The following is a 16,590-nucleotide window of genomic DNA, read 5'->3' on the forward strand; positions in this document are numbered from 1 at the left end:
TCTAACTCCCCACTCTGGAGACACTAATGATCTGCAAGGTCACAGCTCACCTTTGAGCTTCTTTCCTGTCTCAAGTTCCCCTTATATTCCATTGTTAAGGCAGATTAGAAAAGCTGTACTTAAGTTAGAGCTCATCCTGCATAACAGCTGTATCAAAGTGCAACATTCAAACTTCCACCTCCACTGGAGTAACAGCACTGACATCTGATTGTAAATTTAAGTTCTCATTTTAAAGTTTCCTGGTCTTACAGATACAGACACACAGTATGTATATAACGCAGATCCTGCAGCACAATACACAGTATCCTGTGCAATATGCTACATTACATATGTATCTCACAGACAGGAAATCAGGACATAACAGTTTTGTCCTTTCTGCTGAAGGCCTAACCTGCGGACTTGGGCAGAACAAATTCTTAAAGCAAGCTTTGAACTCAAAATTACGTAGAGGAATAATAACCATCACCTAACGACAATTTTTCCTCTTCTGCAAGATACCAAAGAATTTAATTCATCTGTCCTCAGATATGATGCACTCAACCCCACTCATTTATGCACGTTCAGATAAAAAACAAAGTCTGCTCACTGGCACTGTCAAGAGCTGAAGTACCTATATATATCCTCCCCACTTTCCTCCTCTCAGCTACCAAGTCAAGTAATTGTTTTCTTTCCCGTATGCACGAAGAGAAACAATTCTACAAGCAGCTCTCTGATGGTCACACCACTCTAGCCCACTCAGAGAAAAAGCTTAGCTAATGGCTTCAGCAACAAAGCCTGATGCTCCATTAAAGACCAGACCCAAAGTTCACCAGAATTTCAGGATTAATGGTACTTTCCCCTTAGCATTTCCAACTACCTAGGCTGTGAAAAATAAAACAAAGCTGAAATCTCTTCCTATAACTGCCATATGTAGCAGGAAAATCAAAGGCTAAATATTACATTAAATATTTAATTTTATTGCTATTTCAGATGTATGCATTTGCTCTCAAAAAATGGAAAAATAAATTGATGGAAGACAAAAAGACACAAACCAGAAAATTACAGTAATTTCACCTTTACTGAGATAAATTTATTTCTCTGAAGAGCAGTGTCTTCTACATGGGATCTGACAGACGACACAAAACAGAAAAAACCCCAACCTACCAAAGAACCACAAAAAACCAGCACTCAATGGCAGTCTTAAACACAACAATATGGACCTGAACACAGCCAGTCAGTCAAAAGTGTCAGGAATAATGATAAGTTCTAGAAGACCTTCCTTTGAGAACAGCTTTTTTTCACGCTGCAGCCAAATTTAATTTAATTAATTCATGTTACAGACCACATCATGTGTGATTTGCACCTTTTACATGGCATATTAAAAGAAAGTAAGATTTTGTGTTAATCATGAAGTGAAACCATTCAGAGTCATCACAGGCATGGATTTGTTATAAGGTTTTTTTAATAGCAACAGGTAACCTCTGCTTACTGTACTGCCTCAAGAGGGTTATAACTTCACAACTGATCTTACTTGGTTTCAGTACCATAAAATCAGAAAAGGTCTTCTGGTATCACTAAAAGAGGGGAGGGGAAAGGAGGAGCGTGAGCAAGAATTTTAGCAGTGATGTAAATCTTTACCTCTGCTCCCTCAGACTTTGCCCTTCCAAACTGAAAGCTGACTACAACGTACAAAAAAGAGGGGGTGAATATGCTCAGAATTACCCTGATGAAAGCTTTTTTGTATAGAGCATCACAGACATTCTGTAAATGCCTTCTGGACAGCAGAAAGAAAGAACGCCATCTCTTATTCTAACAATAGAGTTAAACTAAACGTCATCCTTCCCTACCAATGGCTGGAGTACAGCAACTTGCAGAGCCAAGGATCTAACCAGTTAAGGTATGGCTTCTCAAGCAGAGCTCCCTGGAAGCACGAAGCGACCATAACTTGATTAGAGGAGGACAAATACAGAAAACCTTGCAATGAAGTGACAGGCTAGCCTGCAGTCAGGTAACCGTGCTGCAGTCACACGCTGACAGGCTCAACCACAACACACACTCATTCTTCCAGTTCAGTTCACAACTGAAAGTAAACCAACACCCTTTACAGGCGAGCAAGTGACAACTCAGACACAGCAAACAGAGCAAAGTCGTAGAATTTTATATCCCATGCTCAGGAGGAGATTCTACCCAGTCCTGCAAGGCAATTTATGTATTTCTAGAGCCTCATAGCCTTGAAAAACCTATAAAGGATGGAGAAAACAAATACACTATCTCATTTTTTTAATGTAAGAAACCACCTCACCTAACCATTTTGGGAAGATTTCTACTTGATCAACCTACAACAAATAACCATAAAAATATTTTTTTGAACTACTGAGCAATTTCTAAACTTCAGAACAAGAAGCTAGCCTGTCAAAGATAATTTTTTTTTGCTTTCCAGATATTCAGTGAATCTAATACTGTGTGGAAGCTTTTGGCCTTCTAGAGAAAAAAAACTATTCAGGCAAACCCGCATTATCTCCGGATTGCCACAGCCTTTCCTTATTTGGCTAACGTTTTGAGATTCCAATCAGACTGCTATGAAGTTCAACATGCACAAAGCATCCATTTTGAGGAAACTTCACAGCCAGTTTCCCGTCCATTCCCCCCCCGGCCCAAGTGAAAGTTACCTCCCTCGGCACCAACACCCCTCCCACATACCCACACCAGAACAAAGCAGTATGGATTGGGTTTTTTACTACTTTCCAACGCACGAAAATAAAATTTAAGACCCCTGCTCCTCTTGAAGTTAAGCTTTTACACTGCGGCGGGAGCCACCGGTAACGAAAACAAGCAGCCCCTTCCTGATGCGCGTTTCTATATAATGAACAAAACACTGGTTTCCCCTAGAAACCGGAGAGAAATAGATGATCCGTCTCTTAATGCGGCCGCCCGCACACACGAGCGGGCTTTAATCGGCTCAACTACTGCGGAACCGGGGAGACGAGGGAAGCAGGGAACTACTACCGGGATCCGGGCAAGGGGCAGCGGCAGAAGCGCCCCCCGAGGGCGGCCCGCTCCTTCTCACCTGCGGTCACCCTCCCACGCCGGGGGGCACCTGCCTGCGGCCCCTCAGCCCACTCGGGGCAGGCCCCGCTCCCCCAGCCCTCCGAGGGAAGCGGTGCCAAAAGGGGAAAACGAAAGAGGGTCAGCGGCACCTCCTTCCCGCCGGAGGAGAGGCCCATCCGCCCCTTCCGACGCCCTGCCCGCGGGGAGGGGGCGCAGCCTCCCGCCGCGGCAGCCCCGCCGGCGCGGGGCTCGGCCCGCGGCCCCGGCCGGTCCCAGGCTGACCTGCCGCCGCCTCCCCGCCCCGACACCCCCCAGCGGAGGGAGCGCAGCCGCCTCCGGCCCCTTCCTCCTCCACCTCCTCCTCCGGGGGAAGAGCGCGGCCGGCCTCGCCCCCCTCCGCCCCAGTCCGGCTAGGGGCCCCTCGATCGGCCCAGCACCGACCTGGTGGAGAGCGGTGAGCCCGTCCACATTGGCGTAGTTGATGTCGGCGCCCCGCTCCAGCAGTCGCAGCACCTCCTCGGTGTCTCCGCTGGAGCAGGCGGCCAAGAAGACGGCGCCGTCGTCGAACTTCACCTTGGTCTTCTTGCGCTTGACCACGGGCGGCTCCAGGTCGGTCTCGGAGCCGATCCAGCGCTTCAGCTGCTCGTTCCGCTTTTGCTTGGCGTCCGCCATCTTCATGCCCTGCTCGCGCCGGCCCCCTCAGCCACGGCCGCGCCGAGCGTACACTTTATACCGCCACTATCCCACAGCGCACCGCGGCCGCGCGCGCTCACCCGCCCAGGGAGGGCGCGGGGCGGGCGGGGAGCGGGGAGGCGGGGCGATGGCGGCCTCATTAGCATAATCCCGCGAGATTGCCGGGGGGCGGGCTGCGGGGCGGGGGACAGAGCGCGAGCGGGGCGGGGCCATGGGGGGGTGGGAGCTGTGAGGGGGCAGTGGGAGGCGTGAGGGGTCAGTGGGAGGTGGGAATTGAGGGAGAGAGTCGGGAGTTGTGAGGGGGCAGTGGGGCTGCAGCCCCGCCTCCGTCGGGCAGCTTCGCTGAAGGTGCTGCCCGTTCCCGCCTGCGGCTTCTGTCACCTGCGGCAACGTCGGTGTTTCCGCCTGCGCTGGCAAACGGGACACATGCAGCCACTTGGCTGGAAAAGAGGAAATAAATGGAGCAACTTGCTTGAGGGTCCTTTGTTTTGGGAGGTCAGACAGGACCACCTCAGAGCAGCTTGGTGTACGAAAGCATCAGCTCCCATCTGCCTCTTACAGTCCAGGGAAGCTGGAGAGGGACTCCTTGTCAGGAACTGTAGGGATAGAACCAGGACTAATGGGTACAAATTAGACAGATATTTTTGTAAAAAAATTCTTTATGGTGAGTGCGGTGAGACAGTGGAACAGGCTGCCCAGGGAGGTTGTGGATGCCCCAGCCCTGGCAGTGATCAAAGCCAGTTTGGATAAGGCTTTGATCAACCTGGTCTAGAGGGACCTGCCGCTGCCCATGGCAGGGGTCTGTAGATGATTTTTCAGATCTATTCCAACCCCATAACATTCCAAGATTCCGGTCTAGAGGGACCTGCTGCTGCCCATGGCAGGGGTCTGGGATTAGATGATTTTTCAGATCTATTCCAACCCCATAACATTCCAAGATTCTATCATTCTACCTGGCAGCGGACAAAGCCCTGTGTTTAGTGTCCATTTCACATACAGTTCACTTCCATGATGTCAAAATGGGGGTAGCATTGATGCCAAAACCTGGGGGTAGCACAGCAATCCTTTCTCTTGGGAGAAAACAAGTAGTTACAAACCACGCAGCATTTGAAGATACAAAGACTAAAATGTTTTTGTTCAGAGTTGCAACTTCTAGGAACCAAGCTATAACAGATAATAAAATTTTTTTTTCTATGCACAGTCTGTTTTCTTTAGCTAGAAAGAATATGTATTTTGCTTTAAATGGAATAATCTCTGGGGATAAAATGTGGTTTTGAACTTACTGGAAAATAAGTTTTGTTTTCAACTAATTATAGGAAACAAAGTATAGTTTGAGACGGTCACCAAACCTCATACACTTCAAATTTTGCATGATTTGTGCTTTTCTAATTACAATCTCTCCTTCTTATGGTGGGCAATCGTGCAGCCAACTCATGCTCTTATTTCCATTTATATTGATAAAGATGTCAGTGACATTTCACAAGAAGTAGTAGTTGCAAGATACCTGCAGCAACGTGCTGTTCTTAATGTCTTTCAGAACAGATTTTCATCTGGAGATATTTGCATAATATCCATCAGACTTACTCATACAGCAGTGCATGAGATACATGCACTGACAGTTTGCAGGCGTAATGTGATTGAGAACAAAAGACAACATCTGGTAGTCAAGATGAAAGATTTGCCAGAGAAAGATTTGCAGTCTAAGTAGGTGGATGAAAGATTACCTGGCACCTAATTTATACCTTCCCATTGGCAGCCTGTGTGACTACCCAGGGGTACATTTTAGATTCCTGGGTTTGAAAATATGGCTGACTGCAAAGCACAATTCAAAGCCAGTCTTTGCAGTGTTTATTGCTCACACGAGTGATTTAGCTGTGCTTTGGCATAGCACTGGTACCATCAACAGGGCATGGACAGTTACCAGCCAGGAGCTTGGCTGCAGCACATGACTCATGTCTAAAGAGGGAATCTGGAATCTGGAATCAGATTCCAGCCTCCTGCTGTGGTCTTGTCCTTCTGGGCAAACTCCCCTGGGGACAGACTCTCAACCCAGTGCCATTTTCTAAGGACTTGAAAACTAACCCAGAAGAAGGTAATGCAAGATAAAAGTTGCATTCCCCTGCCCCAAATGCCTCAGATATTTCACAAGTCACCTCCCCAACATGCTGCTTCTCTCAGTTGGCTGTCTGAAAATTTGACTCTTCAAGAAACATCATATCTGAAGAATGTTTTATTTCAGCACACAATATTTAAATAGAGTGCTTTATTAGCAACAAAGTAATTCTAGGCAAATCGATAGGCACGTGTTCAAAATGCACTCTCTCAGGAATTTCAATGTCATGGAGCAAGTTTCTAAGTTCCAGACCTCTCTGCTTGATTTTAATTTTCCAGCTAAGCTTTTTCTTTCTGATCATGGATCCTCTTTTAACTCCAACTCGCTCTTCTTCGCTTGTTAGTGAAATGCAGAGGTTCCACAGCTCAATTTTCTTAAATATCATGCAGTTAGTTTGGTTTTAAAAACCAGAGCTCATACTTTCCTTTTATTCTTCTTTCCAGGAAAGTTTTTTCACTGATTCAGCTCCAGCTTTTCAGTGAACTTCAGCAAATATTTTTTCCATGCACTGCAGCTATTTGTATATTCCACATTCTTGACATTATTTTCCTTGACTTTTAAATTTTTTTGGATTGCACCTTATGGTTGGGAGTTATGTTTGAGGGGTTTTGCAGACACTACAGGCAAGATATAATTCATTTGTACAGTCAGCTGAAACTCAGATATTCCATATATATTGAATATAAATGTCTTTTGGAGATAGTTGTGTGCACTGCTGGAAATTATATGTAGTTCTTAAATCTAGCAAAGCATATGGTCTTCCTTAAGCAAAAAGTAGAGCTGTCATTCATGTAAACTAGTTCATCTCTGCAAGTGTTCACACTTCAAGAAGGGAATAATAATACTAATATTTTTAATTTCTAATTTTTTCCTATCTCATATCTCCCATAAATGTTTGTAATTTCAATAGGAAAGGCATATGGGGCCATATCCTTTACCCCGTCATAATGCCATTCTACCCCCTGTCTAATGTCATTCCATTTCAGTGTAAAATCAGTGTAGATGAGAGAAGATAAGAGTCTGCAGCTTCCAATTCCATACTAATTGAGATAAACATATGTAAATGCCAATAATAATTTTGGTAGAAATATGAAATTCTTTTCCTATTATCTGTCTAAGCATGGAGTGTTAAATTCATTTGTGCAGAGGGTTAGAGCAAATATATATTAAAGCTGTCTTTGAAGACCATATTAAAAGTGAGTATCAAATTAGCTCTAAAGGAATCACTAGTGCAAGAGAGTATCACAAGAGTGAATTAGATAACTGCATAAGTGTGCATGTGTGTTTACAATAATCACAGTATGCTAACGAGAGACACTTAACCATTTGCATTGCTTTATAAGTGCAACTTAAGGACACACTAGGTTAGACCTAGTTTTATCAGGCTTTTTTGATGTATTGCTACCAGACTATCCAACACATTAGGTGTGCTGTTAAATCCCTTGTTGGCATGTATGTACACAAGACTAAAGGTGATTAAGTATGTCATTTCCCCCATAGAAATATCAGCACTGAATTCAGTAGGGCAGCTTTTCCGTAGAGGTAATGATGTAAACATTTTACAGAGATAGCATCTATGTGTATACATATTTCCAGTTAATTTAACAACAGGCTTCAATTGATCAATACAATGATTTAGCAATGAGATTGCTATCAGTGTGCTTTCTGGTTTTCCATCTTTTCTTAAAAGCATTACAGCCATTGTTCAAAGCTATTTCACACAGGCTTCTAGACAACAGATGTTCACAGATGAAGCTTTTGCACTGCCCAAAATCATCATCTTTTGGGATGTAGAATTTTGTTCTGACCTCCAAGTGGAAAATTGCTGCCTTGTCTCTCATTTTGAACAGCATTACACACAGTGTGGCTTCTAAAATTTTGTCTTAACATTTTTCTCTCCCCATTGAAGGAAAACTAATATATCAAAGTTAATGTAATCAATTCCAGCTCTGAGAAAAAAGGGTCGTTGGAAGGATAGTGACAAATATTGCATATATATATATTGACACAAAACTTTCTAAGAAATTTAACAGATTTGTATAAAGAATCCTGGATGGTAAAATGAGAGAGAGGATAACAAAATATAAAAGTATCCTTTCACATTAAAACACCATGACAGAGATACTTATCATAAGAATAAGGCATTTCTTTCATTGCTTTACTTGATAGTCATAGTCATTTCTATCTTTAAATCTGGTGTGTTCTCTACCCTAATTGTGTAACATACCCACACATGTAACAGTGAAATCTCTGGTATAATCCTTATCCAGAAAAAAAGAGGTAAGAGGACTATGCACAAATTGCTATCAAAATTTTCAAGTAAACTACATAAGAAGCAGACTTCTTGCTCTTTAGTCAGTTTTGAATATGATTCTTTTACAGAAACCCCACATTTCGAGGTGAGTTACTTTTTGATGCTGCATAATCCTGAGTCACCAAAACCAAAACTAAAACTACCATAGCAACCAGAGCACAGATTTATAAACTATGAGTTCTGAATTGGATTTGCAGTGGTGTATTCTCCCATCATCTTCCATGAGCTTTACACAGTTTGGTGTCTCTGTATTCCTGAATGGCAATGCAAGCTAACATTTAAATTTGATTCACATAGAGATGCTTTCACATATTTTTATGTGTACCCATCTGTTAAACTAACATTTGTTCTACGGACAATTTCAACAGTACATGGATTAAGCTAAAAATAGTTGTCTTGGCTAGTAAAAAGTAACACTATGTCCTTTAGAAATAGGAAAATATACTTATTTATAAATTTGACTTTATAAAATCATTCTTACTTTCAATTAAATTTAAGTTTTGTCTAGTCATGTCATGAAAAAAAAGAACTGAGCCATATGTTGTGTAACAGAAATAGAGATGCTCTGTTTCTATCCAATCTTTGCAGTCCTGGGAATAGTGAATATGTATGGATGCAGATACAGTGTTAGACACTGCTGTGATAGTTGTCCATTTTGTCCTCTTGATATTGAGAACAACTATCTCTGATGTATTTTGCTGTCTTAAACCTTATGGTAGCTTTTATGAACCTCTGTTCAACTTTCTGAAGGTGAAGTGTTTCTTTCCCACTCATGTGTGTGGCTTGAGTCAAGTAGCATACTGCTGAAACATACAATTCAAATACTGAGGGGGAATGGAATGACCTGTCCCTCTGAAATGCATTCAAGTTGTTCCCTGTGAACTGCATTCTGAACATATCACAGCTGGGAAACATACTTCCAGGGCTGCAGGAGAATGTTTTGGACAAATAGAAGTGAAAGACGTCCTATTCTAGCTTCTCACTCACAATGCAAATGTACATGCACTCAAGGATTATTGACATCCATGACACATTTCTGCCCTTCTGCTATCAGAAGGTATACAAATTTCCTTTTAAATATTTGTTTAGGTATATGAATGTGTCATTTCTCTAAATTAAAAATACTAAAATCTATATGTGGCTGAACAATTGGCTTGGCTCGGATTTTAGGCATCTAGGAGTATGCTTTGCTGCTCATGGTGCTTATAGGCTCTGCTTTTGTGAGCATGTGACATAACTGCACACTGACATAATGATTAGTCTTAGCCATGTACTAACAGAAATGACACACCTATATCACTGCAAAAAGAATGTTATTCTTTAGTCTATTCAGACAGCCACTAAAATGAGGAGATTTTTTAAGAAAGAGCACTGGCTGTTAGTGTATAGCAATGCGTATTTATAAGAATATTCAGAAAGACCTGTGTCTCTGAATACAACAGAAACAAGCAACTGAAAGCAGTTTTCTTGCTCAGAAACCACTTCTAGCAATTCATTGTCCTAATAAACACTTCTAGTATTTTTCTCTCCTCTGAATTTTTTACAGGCTCTTTGTTTACTATGGAAAGATACTTCTGTAGGTAACTTCTCACGCTACAGCTCAACTGATCAGTCTTCATCCCAAACCATCAAGTGACTTCTTTGGTGACCTCCTGTTTTTCCCTAGCACAAGGCCAGAAAGAAATTGAATTGCTTCATCTTGTAAGTTCAAAAGAAAAGTTACTTAACTGAGACAATAATCTGAGGCAAAATTACAGCAGCCACTAACATAACAGTAAGGTACTCCAGAAATGTTAACATCTATATCATAAATGCTGCTATATATGCTTTAAAATCTTTTTAAATGGCTTCTGGTTTGATAGGTTTGTGACTTTCAACCCCCATCTGATGAAATTGCATTTCCTTACCATTCCATTATTGGTGTGCTGGCCTGCAACTCCCCCATTCATCATGGCAACTCAAAATACTTGAGAAGGGACCTGGAAAATTAATTTTCCTTTTAGGAGATGCTTATGTAACTCAAAACAATCTTCTTTTCACTGAAACTTTATTTAGCCACTTAGTGTAAGATGAGGAAAAGGCTGTAACTTCTATATTTTAGCCAATTTTTTATTTCCCTAAATAATTTGGATATATGACTCAACCTTCTTTTTGCCTGAGAGAAAGACATGTCTTCCAGCATTTTCTTGGAGATCCTGGAGATTCAGGCAGGTTACTGACACAGAAAACTCCAGTCATCTTTTTTTTGTACTGCCCATTCCCTACCTCTGGATGCACAGATGCCCTTCCCAATTGTTTCCCAGGCTTTGGTGCTCATTTGGCACCTGAATGAGTTGGCTACACTAGCAGGCTATTTACTTCTTGGCTCAGCTAGTTTTCTGCTGCTCTAGCAAACAGAACAAATGTATCAAAGGGTGACAGGAGGCTAGGTAGAATTGGGAGTATGTGACCCGGCCTGAGGAAGGACAGAGTGACTCTTAGAAGCAGGAATACATTACGTACGCTCAACCATCACAAGAAATCTCCCCTGTAGTTTTAGCTGTGACCATTAAACCATTTTGTTTTCACGTCTGGAAAGGTTTATTTGATGGTTTGGTGTCCTTTGGACCTGGATTCTGGCATGTGGAAAATGAATCCTCTAACCTGAGTAAGACAAGTGAGCACAGTCTTTGTCTTCTCTGTGGAGGTAATGTACCTGTTTCACGTGACTTTCTCATTCCTTCCACGTAGCAGCCAGCAAACAGGATTCTGTGCAAACATGGCAGTGAGTGGAGGGCTAGATCATTTTCATGTTAAATTATAAGAACAGCTTTCTTATTCTTGGCAGTCTTAATTTTAAAACTGACAATCTTGAATGGCCACCCTTAGCACACACTCAGTCCTGAAGTGAGCCAGGATCCCAGCAGAAACTCAGCCCCCAACACAGCCAGGCAGTGCTGTTCTTCATCTCCCATGCCCACCTGCCTCTTCCTCCCAGCTGTGTTTGGGTCATGATCACTTCCCTGTTGCAGCACTGGTATAGTGTATCCATTACACAGGTGTAGTGTATATATTATATACTTCTCTATAACTGAAACAGTTAAGGTATACTTTTACTTCAAACACTAACTGAGATCTAAAACACTGATTTTGCTGAGATCAGACACTTGGCTTGGTTTTATTAAGCATTCATTGATTTTTAGTTATGTGCATTTCGTTGCTTTCTCCCTCTGGCTCACGAAAGTTAAGGCTGGTCCTAGAAAAGTGCTACATTACACTACTTTTAAGACAGATGGGTGGGTGGATGGATAGATAGATAAAAAATGCCTCATTTCAACTAGATTAATAATAGCAAAATTAACTACTTGTGTATACAATTATAATTGGAAGAGAAAATTTTAAAATGTAATTGTTTTAATTATTTTTGTTATTAACATTTTGATAACTAATTTAGGACTGTGGGCTGATATGCAGCATAAATAATAGGTTCTTGTAACATTCCTGGCTGTGCACCTGAATCTTGATTTTACATGGGATAAATACCTTAAAATTCTTAATTTTACATTTCTGACCTAAGTTTCTATTTGAACCTCAGAAACAGAATAAATAATTTTGAACACATTAATTAGAATCTTTCCATTCCCACTGTTCACAATTTAAGATCTAAAATATTTAAATTAAAGCATTAATAAAGATATAATAGTCTACTAGGGATACAGCGCCCAATGCTGCATCTTTTTTTGCAGCAGGAATTTTGATTAAGAGTGCCCTTAAAAAAACTAAACATTTCTGCACTAACACAAAAGTGATTTCTGTGCTAAATGTCTGTGTTATAATTCTGTGGGCTCCCATATTTAAAAAAGGCAGAGTTTGCATAACTTTGAATTTGTACATAATATTAAATCTTATGCCCTTTATAAAATCACTGTGGTACTCCCAGTAAAACAAATGGCAAATAATTACTTCAAAAGGAGAAGGATCTGGTCCTACTCCCTCATCACTTGCATTTAGATAAGATTATAAAGGAAGTTTAACTACTACAGAAAAGCAAACAGTGTAAAAAATAATGGCTTAAAGCACAATTACTATGTCTTCTTTTTGTAAAAAAGTTAATCCATAATTAAAATTCAAAATTTACATCATTGCTTTTCTGTATTGCATATTTCCAAAGATTCTTACTTTCAAAGAGATGCCATGCAGTTCCCCACAAAAAATAGAAATAACCTGCAACTGTATCCTGCATACAATCACTATTGTATAACACTTCTCTGCAGCAGCAGTAAGAACAAAGGAAAATATATATTGTATTGTTTTATACCCCAAATGTGTGCAGTAGTTTTAATGATTGTTTCCTCTAGAAGTATAATAATTGTGTAGGTAATACATACAGGTCACATTAGACATTTGCTCTGTCTAGAGAATGTTGAGATGTATTAATTTGTTTTCACTTAAAGCAGTCAAGACTCAGTTTAGAAACTCCTACTTGTTTTAGTGACTTTGTATTAGTTCCCAATAATACCCCACTGAATCCCACTGGAGTTTCTTATGCAAGTAAATGATTTCCAGTATAAGTTCCAAAATCTGTAATTTAATTATGCGTTAACTTATGAAGGGGTTATACAACACACAGATAATTTCCAGCCTGACTATTTATTCAAATGAAACATATTATAGCAGAGCTGGAATCTCATTCCCCTGTTATATAATGTTCCCACAGATTCACACTTCAGCTTTAATAAAGAGATGAGGATCAGCCCTCAAAGAAGCAATTACCCCACGCAGTCCTCATGAGTAGAGAGATAAAGCTAAATATAATATAAAGCATGCCATTTGCCCATACAGTGTTTAATGAAGTCCATACCATAATCAAAACATAGTTAAACAAAACCAGGCAGTTACCTAGAAACAAAAGGACAAAAATCTCTGTCTCTGTCACATGTCTGAAAGCATTTATGGCCAGATCCTGCCACTGTGCCCTTGCTCACATCGTACAGTATTTATGAGCAGACCCATTGAGGTACTCAGGTATTAAAAACAATATAGAAGTTAATAAATGCTTCATTTGCTTTTAAAGCTGCCATAAAATAGGCAGCCTTTAGATTCAATGTTTGCTTTAATGATTCCAGCATACAGTGGCTTTGTTAGGTTTGTGTTACTTGGGTTGGGTACAAGTTCTGCAAGCACAGAGCTCAGCTTAAGTTACAAAATTTCAGTTGTCTAAATTAAATCTAGCCTAATTTAGTTTACACTTGAACTCTGCTTATATTACTACTAGTAGCCAAACTAGTTATCTTTATGGTACTCAAGCACATCTCTCTGCACCTTCTGTATCTATTGATGTTTCATCTGCGGATGTGGAAATTGCATGGCATGAAATCATCAGCTGGTGTAAACTTACTGTAACTACCCTGGATAAAGGCCTAACCTTCAACTTCTAGTACTGTGGAAATGAGATTTGTGTTCCACTTATAGAAATACAGATTTTGAGGAAGTCTGGACTAACTGTACTGAAACAAAGAGACACCTAATTCACTTATTGGGTTTGGCTGAGATGGAGTTCATTTTCCCATGGCACCCCTCACAGTGCTGAGCTTTGCACTGGCAGCTAGAAAGGTCTTGATAACACCCCACTGTTTTGGCTGCTGCTGAGCAGTGCTGGCACAACATCAGCGCTGCTTTCTCTAACACTGCCCTCCGGCAGTAGGCTGGGGTGGCCAAGAGGCTTGGGAGGGGACACAGCTAGGCCAGCTGACCTAAATTGACCAAAGAGATCTTCCATACCATATGATGTCAGCTCAGATATAAAAGCTAAGGAAATAAGAAGGAGGAAGAGGAGAGCAGTCATTATTTACAACATTTACCTTTTGGAGCAACCACTATGCATGCCGAAGCCCTGCTTCCTGGTACATCACTTGCCAATGGGAAGTAAAGAATAATTTTTTTTTTTCCTCTTGCTTGCACACACACGAAGTTTCACTTTTGCTTTAGTAAACTGCCTTATCTTAACCTATGAGTCATTTTCCATTTTATTTTCTCTCCTCTATCCAGCTGAGAAGGGAGAGTGATAGACAAGCTTGGTGTCCAGCCAAGGTCAACCCACCACATTCAAAAAGTGTGCTTCAGACTAGAATTTGCTTGATACCCAAATTAATGAAGTGCAATTGCTATGCTTCATCTGAAAGGCATGGTCAACATATATAACATTCACAGATAAACTATAACCAGTTTTAAGCAAGTTTAGTAGAAATCTTTCTGCCTTGGTCCTCTACAGCCTGCACAGTGAATTTCTGTCTACCTGTGTGGCACAGAGGATACTGCTCAACATCTGACAAATATTTGAGACATGTGAAGAGTGTGTCTTTAATTGGTATCTAAATTTAATCTGTACCCTATAGTTAGTACAGGTTTGCACAATATGTCTAAGTGAGCAAGTAGAGAGAGAGGTGGACACAGTTTGTCTGTGATCCAAACTGCTGCATATCTTGTCTGGTTATAAAAGAGCTCTCCCTTTCAGGTGATGTAGGAGCACAGCTTCGAGACCAAAGCTGGCTCGTTTCTGCCCAGCTTGGAGCACCAGTGAAACAAGCTTCTGTCTGTCTGCACCTGCCTGTGAAGTCTGTTATGACGGGACATGGGAGTTACAAGACTCACAGTGAAGCCCTGGGGTTTGAGTCTGGGTGGAGGCAGGTGATATAATTAAGGCAATCTGAAATCAAGAACCAGAGACATATAGTGCTCATTAGCCTAACAGAGGAAGGTAGGCCTATGGCTGGGTGTAGGGTTTAGCACCCAGAAGCTTGCATTCACTTTGACAAGACCATAGCTGAACTTCAGATGGAGCCAGAAAACCAGAGAGTGTAATTCATGAGGTGAGTCCAGAAGAAGGAGCAGACAGACCAACAGCAAGGACAGATGGCTTGAGACAAAGCTACAAATGAACAGGTGATGAATGCCAGCAGGATCCTGAACAGTGAAGCCAAAGACAATAACAGAGACCCCGAGGCAAGGCAGAGAACAGAGTTCAAGCCACTATGCTTGTTCTCAGGACATCTTTTGTATACACCCTATCTGCCAACAGCTAATGACCTCTGTCTGCTGGCTGTAACACGTGTTTTGGGAGCTGGGTCCACTTCCCAAGGGCGCGGCACCCAATGGCTGGCTGCGTGAGGCAAAAGTCATCTTCCTTGGCTAGTCATTGCATAGTTATACCTAGATGGGAATGCATTAATTAACTCTAGTGAAGTTAGAGGAGGACTGTGAAGAAATCTGTGGAACATTTGTTTTCACACAATATTAATCAATATAATGAGGTGCAATCATGTAATGGTCCCATTGAAACCTCTAAGGCCTAGTAGGTATGCATATGCTTACATGTACACTAATTAAGTAAGCATATGCCTCTGAAGGCCTCTACTTCAATATAAGTAGGAACCTTAATTTTTGAGGGGATGAAAAGATGTAATAAACTGGAATTGGGCATATAGTACCTATAGGGCTGAAGGTGATGCAAGAAGAGGGTTAGCTCTCTGGCATGTATATCAGTCATTATAATAAAGACTTTTCCTGCAGTTGTGTACATATTTGCACGTTGCCGGTGAAATGACTGCTGGGAGATTAATTATGATATTTTTATTAATCCAACCAAGTGGATTGTAGACAGAACTACAATTCTGTTTGTAGCACCCATTGCTCTTGTGAAGAACTGGATGCAAGTCTTTTTCCCTTGATATATCTGCTTCTGGCTGGAAATATGTATATATGTGTGTATGTGTGTATATGTATGCATGACAGAAGCTGGACTTCTGCCAAAGGGCCATTTGATCCTCTGCCAGCTTTTGGCTTTTCAAAACGAAAAAGCTTTTGGCCTTTGCCATTTAGGCGGTGACCAGTTCGTCCCCAGCTCTCCTTAAGACTTACAAAATATTAGTAATAATAAGTACTTATTTTCAGCAGAGAGATGAGTTTTTCAGGATGGGATGTTCTTACATAATTGTAAATGTACACGGGAAAGTCTAAGTAAAGGGAATTAGCCTGCTTGCTGAATTATCCCCTTTTGCTTGTTTCTGTCAGATGTCTTCTTCAAAAAAAATTTTTTTTCTTTCATCAACATACATAAGACGGTAAAATGCACTCACGGTAACATCTTCTGAATTTATTGACAGTGATTTTTGTTTATCCCAGGATAAAAATAAAAAGAAAGCACAATTTCAAATAATTTTTGTATTTGTTTCACATTAAATAGAGAAATTAAAAAGGTAATGTCATATCTTACAGCATGTTTAGGATATGTATCCAAAGCAAATGCGAGGTTTCCAGTGCTTTTTGTTTTTTCAGATGACTTTATTATGTTCCAGTAAACAGATTGTAATCATGTCTTATCCTTGTTCTTCTAGCTGGAAGCTTTGCCAGATCTTTTCTTTTTAAAGCAAGGACTCTCCTGTTTGCTTTTTATCAAGTAGTTTAA

General features: G+C 41.0%; 1 protein-coding gene and 1 long non-coding RNA gene across 12 annotated transcripts in view; one reads left to right on the forward strand and one right to left on the reverse strand.

Moving 5' to 3' along the window:
* PPP1R12A (protein phosphatase 1 regulatory subunit 12A) overlaps positions 1-3,833 on the reverse strand; it is a 111,043-nt gene extending 107,210 nt beyond the window's left edge. For 4 of the 10 annotated variants that reach the window (XM_039703814.1, XM_039703819.1, XM_039703817.1 and 1 more), the window contains exon 1: positions 3,469-3,831. In XM_039703814.1, coding sequence (XP_039559748.1) covers positions 3,469-3,705 — 237 coding nt within the window. In that variant the 5' untranslated portion in view covers positions 3,706-3,831. Of the gene's footprint in view, positions 1-3,046; positions 3,337-3,468 lie in introns of those variants that run through there. The other 6 variants (XM_039703816.1, XM_039703815.1, XM_039703821.1 and 3 more) reach the window with 4 other exon arrangements.
* The window catches only part of LOC120499764, a 55,539-nt gene continuing 42,459 nt past the window's right edge, over positions 3,511-16,590 (forward strand). Inside the window, exons 1-2 of one of the 2 annotated variants that reach the window (XR_005626962.1) lie at positions 3,514-3,636; positions 9,694-9,848. This is a non-coding gene — a long non-coding RNA (uncharacterized LOC120499764). Of the gene's footprint in view, positions 3,637-9,693; positions 9,849-16,590 lie in introns of both variants that reach the window. The other variant, XR_005626963.1, reaches the window with a different exon arrangement.

This window comes from Passer montanus, unplaced genomic scaffold (assembly GCF_014805655.1).
Source record: "Passer montanus isolate IOZ18808 unplaced genomic scaffold, ASM1480565v1 scaffold17, whole genome shotgun sequence".
Lineage (NCBI taxonomy): Eukaryota > Metazoa > Chordata > Aves > Passeriformes > Passeridae > Passer > Passer montanus.